General features: G+C 54.4%; 1 protein-coding gene across 12 annotated transcripts in view; it reads left to right on the top strand.

The window, feature by feature from the left end:
* Positions 1-8534, top strand: part of ERC1 (ELKS/RAB6-interacting/CAST family member 1) — a 417262-nt gene extending 408728 nt beyond the window's left edge. For all 12 annotated transcript variants that reach the window (XM_082349076.1, XM_082349081.1, XM_082349068.1 and 9 more), the window contains one exon: positions 3439-8534. In XM_082349076.1, the coding sequence (XP_082205202.1) occupies positions 3439-3576 (138 nt within the window). In that variant the 3' untranslated portion in view covers positions 3577-8534. The remainder of the gene's footprint in view (positions 1-3438) is intronic.
* The last annotated feature ends 2249 nt before the right edge of the window (positions 8535-10783 follow it).

Below are 10783 nucleotides of genomic sequence, written 5' to 3'. Positions count from 1 at the left end.
TTACATATGACATGAGTAGGAATCTAGCCACAACTGGGCCCAGTTTTCTTAATACAATTCATTGATTTCAAATGCATCTTGATCATATTCTAAATCCCACTGATCTAATTTTATCAATACAATGCTCTTCTAATTAGTGTTCTTTTATACTGTTTTATAATCTGGTAGGGCAAGTCCTACATCATTTTTCTTCCTTTAAAATGTTTTCTTGGCTCTTTTTATATATTTACACTTCAGGATAAATTTTAGAATCAGTTACCAAGGTTCAAAAAGAGCCTTTGGGATTTGGTTTGGAAATGTATTTAGAGTATATTTTTAGGTGAAAACAAAATCAGCTTATAAATAATCTATATAATATCATTGCCATTTTGTTTCTAAAATTCCATGTATGTACAATAAAACAAAGTCTTAAGGAATATATGACTATATATAGAAGTGGTTATCTCCTGATGCTAATATTATAGGTGATTTTGGGGGGTGCCTTTTTTTTCTAAATTTTCTACAATGCATGTGTAATACTTTTTAAATCAGAAAAATAAAACCCTTGAAAAAATGTTGTCAAACTAAAATATATTCATTAGTAACTTCATGATTATCAACTTAACAGAACCCAAATTAGAATAAAAAATATTTCATGGGCAATAACTACATGACTTGTGAAGATTCCTGGCTCAGAATATAAACCAAAGTTGTCCAGAGAATTCCTGGGAAGGATTAAGGTAAGAAACTGAAGCAGTACAACCTCATAACCTCCTCACTTACGTCAGCTGGTTGAAGAGACCTGAGAGCTGCAGCATTTTCACCGAGCAGTATTTCTGGTTTCCGGCCTGTGCAGCCGTGTTCACAAGGCCTCTTGCCTCTCTGATTTCCCCGTTTCAGAGACTCTTATTCATATGATGCAGCCAGAGCTTGAGGTACATCAAGACTTCGTGTGGTCTGAATCTGGCCCTTGCACGTCCTGGTCTTTTAGCAACATTTAGCAGAAAGAAGATTGCCAAATCTGTTCCCAGCTCTTTGCTATATTGATGTTTGAAAAAGCAGCATAGTCATTCTTGGCTCAGAGCATCTAGATTCTGTCAACAGTGTAATTGAAACTTGGGTTCTTTTTGCATTTTAATCTACATGCTCTTTTCTGGGTAATCTTATCTGTTTAATAAAAACAAGAGTAACAATAATGACAACAACGTCTAACATTTCCCAAGCATTTTCTGTGTGTCTGGCATTGTACTGTACTTTATATGAATATCTCATTAAGTCATTAAAACAACCCTATAAATATTATTGCCTCTTTTTACAGATGAGGAAACTGAGGCTCCGAGGGGTCCAGGTCATACAGACTAATAATTGGCAGAGCTGGCATTGCGTCCCAGGCAGCCTAACTCCAGAGCCTACGTTTTTAACTACACTTTAAACTAAAATTTTTTTAATATATATTTTAGTTTTGGCTGTGTTGGGTCTTCGTTGCTGCGTGTGGGCTTTCTCTAGTTGCGGCGAGCGGGGGCTACTCTTTGTTGCGGTGCGCGGGCTTCTCATTGCGGTGGCTTCTTTTGTTGCAGAGCGCGGGCTCTAGGTGCGTGGGCTTCAGTAATTGTGGCTCATGGGCTTCAGTGGTTGTGGCTCGCGGGCTTAGTTGCTCCGCAGCATGTGGGATCTTCCCGGACCAGGGCTCGAACCAGCGCCACCAGGGAAGCCCCTAAACTCAATTTTTAATTTACTTCCTCTCCTAAAACTGCTCTGCCTCCTGTATTTTCAGTCTTAGTTGTCTGACTCTCTGTTCTCTCTCACGTAACCCTGCCTCCTGCCAATCCTGCTTTTGGAAAATCTCCCACCCACCTGGGCCCCCCACATTCCTGGGCCCACCTTACGTTTAGTCCTGCTTCACTCTCCCCGGGCTCGTGACAGTAACCTCCCTCGACATGTCCCTCCTTCCACTCAGGCTGACGTGCTTTATCTTCCTAGTGTCTTCTGAGAAAATGAAGCTGATCGTGTCCCTGTGCTGTTTTAAAGGTCTCGAACTTGCTGCTGTTGTTGTCGTCCTTGTTGTTTTAACCAGATGAAATCTGAACCCCATAGCTCTGTGTATGCTGTCTGGCCCCAGTCTGTCCCTTCAGCTTCACCTCTGTCGTTCTGCACCCAGCCTCCTGCCTGATGCTTCAGCCACAGGGAAGGCTCACTCTCCCTAGGTCTGCACCAAGTCCCAAGGTGGCTCTGCGCGTCTGCACTTGCTGTTGCTTGACCGCCTCTTCTGTCTCTGACCTCCTGGACACACTCCTGTTCGGGAACATCTCGGACCCCTCCAGGGTGAAGCGGGCATCCTCCTGTCTCCCCCGAAGCGTGTTCAGGCCTCGGTCACGGCCCTTTCCCTGCTGGGTCATAATCATCTGTGCACCTGCAGATCCGTTCATCTTTCAGCACCTAGCACGTAGTAGGCCCTCAGTACATGCTGGTTCGGTGCCTCAAGGAATGTCAGAGAGAGTGTTTAAGACAATAGGGAATATACTTGTCAACAAACAGAGGACTGGCGTGTCTCTCTTTGGCTCAGTCAGCAAGGGAGTGGCACGTGGCCTGTGGGGGAAGCCTCCCTCAGGCAGGGACCAGGGTGCAAGATGAAGATCCTGCCTGGTCACGCGTGTGCCCCTCCCTCTCCTGGACCTGTGAGTGATGGTGTCGCCCGGTGGGAGGATACTCCCGGAGTGCGAGCCCTGGGGTGCGAGCCCGGCTCTGCAAGTCCCCCTCTCGGGGCCTGGGACCAGTCACTAACATTCGTTTTCAGGGAGAGACATTTGATATTTACTTTTACACTTTCCTGATGGTTAATTTTGACACAGGAAGACTTCACATAGAAACTGCCTCTTTTTTGTCACTTCTCTTTTCTTTTTTAGCTTTATTGAGCTAAAATTGACAAGACGGTAATATATTCAAGGTATACACCCTGATGGTGTGATGTACACAGACATCGTGAAGGGATTCTCCATCCTTTCGGTCGCGTTACTGACACATACGTCATCTCACGATTTCCTTCGTTTCTGTACGAGGACACTTAAGTCCTGCTCTCTCGGCGGATTTCAAGTCTGCAGCACAGTGTTATGCGCTCTAGCCGTTGTGTTGTACCTTAGGCCTCAGACCTCATTCACCTCATAACTGAAAGTGTGTGCCCTTTCACCGCCCGCTGCCACTTCTCACACCCCCAGCCCCTGGCAACTGCTGTTCTACTCTCTGTTTCTCTGAATTTGATTTGACATTTTTTTCCCCATGTGCCACATATAAGTGACACCACGCAGTATGTATCTTTGTCTGTCTGGCTTATTTCACTGAGCACAATGCCCTCCAGTTTCATCCCCGTTGTTGCAAATGTCATCTCTTTATTGGTGAACAATAATTCTTAACTCAGTGCCAATAGGGTTGTTTTATTTTATCTGAATCCGTCTCTCCTTGCAGCTTCAGAACGAGTTAGAGAAGGGTGAGCGGGACAGCTCAGAGCTACAGGAGTTTGCCAACGCCATCCTGCAGCAGATAGCAGACCACTGCCCCGACATCCTGGAGCAGGTGGTCAGCGCCCTGGAAGAGTCATCGTGACCGTCTCCGTGGGGAGCGGCCAGCCCAGTAGCCCGCTTGATGAGCCCAGGAGCCGAGAAGGAAGAAGTACGAGGAGGGGGCGCTCAGACGGCTCTTGGCAGCAAACACACACTCCAGACTCTGCCCTGTCTTGGTTAGTCCCGCGAGTGTGGCTCCAGCACCGTTTCTGCGTCTGTCTTCCTATCTTCTGCTGTTGTCTCTGCGCTAATTGTCCTGCTGTCCAGGGTGGGTGAGTGGCCGAGCCTCCGTGGAGAGCTGCCATCCAGCCATCAGCAGTGACACCGTGGACGCGGGCGGCTGTGCCCTGACAGAGGGACACGGGGGAGAGCCCTCCTCCCTTCTGTCCGTGGCGTGAGGACTAAGTCTGGACCCTGCAGAGCTCAGCTCACTGAGAGATGCCTTCCCTGCAGACCAGGGTGCCGCGTGTTCTAATGTCACAACAGGTGCTTTCTCGTAAAAGGGTAAAAAAGACAAAAAACAATCTCAAAAAGAGTGTTAAAAAAAGAGACGGTGGGGAGAGAGAGCAGGGACAGAGAGCCGACCGACTCTTCTCTTTCCCACTGTCCTGGTTGCTCTCCACGAGGGCCACCTGTGCGGGACTGCGGGCGGGCTGCGCCGGGGCTCGGAGATCCTGGCCTCCGGGCCTCACTGGTCCCTGCGCTTCTCCTAGCCTCTGGCGCGAGTCCCTCTCGTTGAGGACCTTTGGCTTGGTGTGTCAGATCACATCTGTCACTGACAGAGAAGAGGGCAGTGTGGTCACCCCTGCAGCTCTGCTTCTGTGGAAGGCGACCGGTCCTCGGGGTCAGGCCGGCTTCTCCCAAACCCCTCCCTCGTCAGCAGTCTAGGCCCCAAAGCGTGCTTCTGCCTTGCCCCAGCGCCCGTGCTCCCCGCTCAGCGGCCCAGCCTCCCCCCTTCAGCTTTCCTCCTGGTCCAGAGCTTCTGCTTCGGATGAGTGTTTCTCATCCCACACGCGTTCCTTCCCCCTTTCTTTCATTCGGATAATTGTTATGAAGTGCCTACTGTGTGCAAGTCGCTGTCAGGCACCCATCCTGGAAGAAAGCCTCTCTGCAGGGAGGGAGGGCAGTCGAGGATTCTGTGAGACCCACCTGGTCAAGTCAGAACAGTACAAGGCATACCCTTCCCCTCCCCCATCTTAATAGAAGGTATCTTTTCCAGAAAAATCTTCCACAAATCAGCATTTCTCGTTATAATGGAATTTATGGGTCGTGGGGGGCAGAGGGCTGAGTCACTTACTCGCCTGCAGGATCCCATCTGGTGACTCGGGATTCGGGGTTTTGTCCCCTGAGAGAGTGGACTGTTTAATGGGCTGCGCAACGGTGGATGGTGTTTTCTCTACACGTCCAGGTGCACCTTGTCGAACTCGGCCAGGTCCATGTTGCAAATCAGAAAATTGACCCCAAAGTTGCAAATCCTGTGGAAGGTATTGACATCTTCCCCGAGCGTAGATAATGGCAGTCTTAAGTATCAGGCACCGAGAAGTAGACCACTTCACCCAGCTCTGTAGCCCTTTGACCACCTCTCTGGCCAGACACCCACCAGACACTCACATCCTGATAAGAGTTGCTGGGCTAGATGGGTCTGTCTTGCGTTCTCTCCTTTCTCCCCCCAAGTTCTCCGATGCTGCCTGTTAGGTCCTCACAGCCGTCAGTCCTGTATCTTCCCGCCAGCAGCCTGTGACTGTGCCATTAACCTACATGGTCGCCTCTCCAGCTGCCCTGACTCCCTGCCGTAAAACAAGCTCTCCCTGTGAGAAGCTGTGCAGTGCTCCTTGTCGAAGGTTTAAATGGACTCTGCTCATAAATTTCTTACTGAGATGCTTTCTGACAGCCAGGCTGGCCGGAGAGGGGGTGCAGCGGAGGTTAGACAGTAAGTGGTGGCCGTTTGTGGTCAGTTACCTCAATCCCGTTTATTTATGGCACGGCCCATAAATCATGTAGGAAGCCCCCAGTATTCTAGGGCTGGAGTCTCGGAATCTCACGCTGTCCACCACAGTGCAAGAGCTGCGGTAGAGCGACACCCTCCCCGGGGCCTCAGCAGACAGGGAGCGGGAGCAGAGGGCCCGTGCAGAGCAGTGGCGGGCCCGACCGGCTCTCCTCCAGCTGCTCTCCCGGGTCCTGCTGACTCCACGTTACCCGTCAGATGCCATCCCTGCCACCTGCCCTCCTGCCTGCTCTCCTTCCTGTGCTTCCCCTCCAGAGCCTTATGGGATTCCTCTGGGCAAGTGCTTCTGAGAAGAACAGTTTCCGGGCAGACGCCATCTGTCTGTCTCTGAACCACAGTGGGACTCTCCTCGGTGCGTCTTGGGTGGTCATCCTAGCATCTCAAATGGTTCTAGGGGCTCTATGGTCCTGGATGAAAGTCGGCTCTGGCTAAAGTTTAAGAGTGAACAAGGACCTGCCTTTATACCACAGGCAAAGTTAACATAGTTTCTAGCATTTAGAGTGTCTTACTAAGTTCAGGTCATTCCTTGAGCCAACATTTGCTAAATGCGCAATTCCCACCACACGAGATCTGTCGTTCCGTGACCTCTTCTGATATTCGTGGTTTCACAAGTTCATGGAGCTGCTACCGAAGATCTGTAACCTTGAAAACTCACTGCGGGTTACCTGTGATGTTCACCAAACTCCTCCATCCCATTGGCAAGTCTTGTTCCCCTTAGCACCTGAAGCTCTGTACCCAGATCAAAGTCATCATGAAGGGGGAAGCAAGAGGGGGGCGGGTGGCATCCGCCCTGGGGCTCAGGACGGAAGAAGGACAATGCGACCGTCTCCTCTTCCCATGTACCTCCATCCCAGGCACTCACTGAGCTCTTGATGCAGCATCTGGATTGAGATTTGCAAGGACTTGGATACCGTTTGAAATGGAAAAGATTTTAAGTGGGCTTTAACATGTGAAGAAATGTGAATGGGAATCCCCAAATCCATCTCGGCTCTAACCTTGACCGTGTACCTTACCATCTGAAGGCTCCTCTCTTCCTGACACTTGGGCTTTAGAAATACTAGTGAAGCAGACGGGACCCGAGGCACCTCCAGTGTGGATGGCGGCAACGGGGCTCGGCCCTTTGTGTCCATAAGGGTCTGTTGGGTTTTCCGCAGGAGCCACTGGCTCACCCGCTCCTCAGAGGGAGGGGAGAAGAGGAAGTCGTCTCCAAGTTTTGGCCGATGGCTGATGGTCAGGATCGGCGTTGGGATTCGCTGCTGGAGTCCTGCTGTTCCCACCCGCGCGCCCTCCTGTGGAGCCCACTGTGTAAGCACAGGCCCACGGGTGGCCTCGGGGCCTTTGAGGCAAGAGCAGGAGAGGAGGGCGTGGCCATGAAGATGTGGCCCTCGAGTGGTTTTTCCCGAGTCCCCACGGGCCCTGCGTCCCGCCCCCGCAGCTTCATCTCCCACCGCTGGGGGCCCAGGGCTGCAGGAGGAGAGGGGAGGGTGCGGGGGACCGGGGGGGGGGCAGCTGGACCGAGCAGACCTGGGCCCCCCCGCACTGCCGGCCCCGGCTTCTTGGCAGGGACGCACCGTCAAGTGTCTTCAGAGGAATCTGGTGTTTCCCCCACGTGAACTAAGGGAACATTTGGGCAAGAAGAAAACATCCAGGGGAATCCTTCTGAACAAAATGGCTGTCTTACTCTTTTTAAGCAAAACTTTCCAAACTTTTTAGTGTCAAAACTGTAACCAAGTGTCTCCTGGTTTCTTCCAATGTGTTTGGCGAGTGCTGTGACCCTATTGTAGGTATTTCTCCTCCTGACTCTTGGGGGAGAGATGGTTTTAGGGATTGATTTGGGGGAGTGGGTTTTTGTCCCACACCCACCTCCCCTTTTGTTTCTCTGCTTGTCGGTGTTGTCTGTGTGGTTCAGAGAATTGGGGCGGTTACATTGTGTCCATTGTTGAGATTATTAAGATATTACAAAGTAGTTGTAGAACTGAAAAATTAAAGAGCTGTGTTTTAAAAACTCCCACCAATATCACGTTAATAAAGGAATTCAAGCTCTGGGACAGCCAGGCTCCTTCCGTCCCCCCGAGTTGGCTGAGGTGGCAGCTGAGCCGGCCGCTGGGGAAACACGGTGGCCGTGGTCCAGGCAGGCGACCACCCAGGGAAGGAGGCAGCCGCTGAGTTAGGGGAACAGGCTCCTGGGCCCCGGTTTGCCCATGCATCTTCAGGACCTCTGCGGGAGGTTTCCAGGTCTGTGAGCCCACACTGGCCGCAGCCCCGTGTGCCGGATGCTGTGTGCTCACCTGGGCCTGGCGCTGGACCTCTTCCTGCCCTCTTGGTGCTATATCATCCCGTGGCCCGTCCAAGACGGGCCGAGCCCCGGCCAGCCTGGAGCCTACGATCTGGGTGGGTGAGTCCTCCTCAGAGCCCAGTTCCTCTGGCTTTGGTCCCTGGATCCTTTCCCTGAAAGCTTTTTAGACCCCAGGTCTCCCAGGCCCAGGCCGTCCGTCTGGGCCCTAGCAGTGGCCTGGCCAGGAAGGGAGGCGGCCCCTGCCGAAGCCAGCGAGCCCCCCCCGGGCTGGGGCAGCCCCCCACCCTCCCACAGCAGTATTGTCCTCCACCTCGGCACGGTGGACCTCCGGGGGCAGCCCGGGGCCTTCGAGCCCAGCGGGTGTGCAGCGGGTGGACTCGGGCCTCCTGGGACGGCTCCCCCTGCTCCAGAGGGAGAGCTGCCCTTTGATGAGGCCCCAGGGCGCCGGGCGCTGCCCCCCCGTAGCTTGAGTTCCTTCTGGCAACAGTAGCGGCCGAGGGGTGGGGTCTGTGGGCGCACGCACCACTGCCTTCAGCTGTGCGCCTGCCCCGCCGTGCGGCCGACGCGACCGTGACGTTACAGAGAAACTGAGTTAGAGTCGAATTTGCCTTGATAATTATTGTAAACACTTTGTTCATTTTTTTTCTTTTTTATTCACAAACTAAATCCATCAGGAAATTATAAAGTTATTTAAAAATCATGTGCTGTGTCTTTCTTTGAGCCTCATGCAGTCTGCTCATCCAAGTGGAATGTGTCCTCAGATGCTTGCACAGCAGGAGAGGCCCGCGGTCCCCATGAGGTCAGCCCCACTCGGGGTACCAGGGATGCAGGGGTGCCCGGGTCAGGGGAGGGGGGAAGAGCGGACAGCACCCTGGCCCTGACGTGGAGAAGGGGGCACCCCTCTGGGTGCCCACCTGGACTCCAGCTTGGCAAGCCCCTCATTGTGTTTCACAGTCCGCACACCAAGGCCCAAGCCCCTGTCCCCGTTTCAGCTCTGACGGTTCCAGAGCTTAGAACAAGTGCCCACAGGGCGGGCGCGGCTTCAGAGGGTCTGGTTCAGGGGGTGCTGGAGCTCCCCTGGGGCGTGCGCCCGTGTGTAGACTCAGAGGTGTGAGCTGCGTCAGCCGACAGAAGGCAGGTACCAGGAGTACCAGGCTGCCGAGAGCATCTGCTCAGAAAATCTCCAGCTTTGGCATTTGTCTTGGGCCTGATGCTCAGGGAGAAATTATTGTGGGCACTCTGGTGAGAGTTGGTTTTCTGCTTCGCTTGTTTCTGTGTGTCCCCCACGGCGGGGCTGGCCTGCTCTCGTGCAGGTCCTGCTGCCCCCCTACCCGGGCGTTGGCACTGGGGGCCGAGTGCCACCACCCCGTAGCCCTGCCACACCCGGCTCTGCCCGGCCTCACCCGCTCCAGCCTGGGACGCAGCGCTGCTCCCAGGGCCGAAGACCCGCTGCTGCCCGTCCTTCCCTTGTAAAGCGGGAACCGTTTCGCTGGCAGGACGTGGATTTTGCCACACGAAATCACCAGCACGAGCAGATGTGTCCACAGCCAGCCGTCAGGTGGCGGTGGTCGCTGTCCCAGTGTTTTCCATTCATCCTGTCTCACTGCTTGTTGATGCACCCCGTGGTCACCAGCTCAGCTGCAGACAAAGGGATGCAGAGACCCCGAGGTTTAAGGAAAATACGTGAGAGGAGAAGTTTCAGTGGAGAATTCTGTCCATTAACTTGGTTTTTTCTCTGGATCCGGAGAAGATTGCGATTATTTGGAGCATCTCGGGCTGGCCCAAAGACAGGAGCTGGTTAGACCCTGGGGTGAGGGACCATTCTGAGGACGCTGGCTTGAGATCCACACGCTTTCCCAGGTGTCCGGGGGGGACCCTGGACTCGCAGCCCGGAGCCTCGGCCGCCCTCGACCTCGTCTCCCAGCCTTCTCTAGGTCACAAGCCGTAACGGGGATAATGGATGATCATGTTTCACCTGTTTGAAAGCTGCTTTAAGAGTGTGAAGCATAGACTTGCTTTCTTCACGTCCGCGACTTGCTGTAAGATCACCCAGCCCGTGTGCCGCGGAGGCAGTGACGAGCAAGACGTGGACACGTGGAGACTGGCTGCGAGTCTGTCCAAGCCGGGCGTTGGGCACCCAGCTGCTCACACTGCGTCTACCGTGCGTGTCTTATGAAACATCCACACCCTGCAGCAGTGCTTGCCGAGGATCCCACACGGGCCTCCCCCAAGACCCCCGGCTCCCTCACCCACACTCAGCGGCTCCAGCATCGGGACCGTGGCCTGGGCGCCAGTTCAGGACTCGGCACATCACGTGTTTGTCTCGTGGCGCCTTCGTGGCCGTCGCGTGCGGTAGGTCCTCTTGCCCCATTTCACAGATGAGCCCAGGGCGGCCACACAGCTTTCCCAGGGCCGTGCCCTCGTCCACGGTGGGGCTCTGTCTCCAGAGCTGTGCTCTCCACCCCCCTCAGTGGCCACCTCTCTGGGCGCACGGGGTCCACGGGGGCGGGTTGGGGAGGGCAGGTGGGCAGAGGAGGGCAGGCCGTGCTCTTCACAGGCCTCACGTTTGACCTTAGAAGACAGTTTTGCCAGCAGAGGGGTTCAAGGATGAGGGGGAGGCAGGAAGGGACACGGGCGAGTGGTCTGGTGTCCCCAGGGCAAGGTCACTCGCTCGGCTGGAGGGCTCGGCGGGGCCCAAGGTCAGTGCCCGGAGGCCTGCGATGCCCTGAGAGGAAGGCCTGCTAGGGAGCGTGGCACATGCACCCAAGTGCCCCCTGCAGCCACCGCGGGGAGCTGACCAGGGAAAGGCAGCTGGGTGTCCGGGCTGGGAGGGAGCGGTCCGCCAGCCCGAGGCTGTGGGACGCGCTGGGAGGAGGCTGGGGCCGGTCCCGGTTACACAGCAGAGAGTGAGGGGCCTGGGGGTTGACCCCCGTCGGTGTCCCCAGCCTC

The sequence above is a fragment of the Balaenoptera borealis genome, assembly GCF_965194805.1.
Source record: "Balaenoptera borealis genome assembly, chromosome: 13".
Classification (NCBI taxonomy): domain Eukaryota; kingdom Metazoa; phylum Chordata; class Mammalia; order Artiodactyla; family Balaenopteridae; genus Balaenoptera; species Balaenoptera borealis.
Note: the sequence above shows the minus strand (reverse complement) of the source record. Positions and strands in the feature narration are given on the sequence as shown.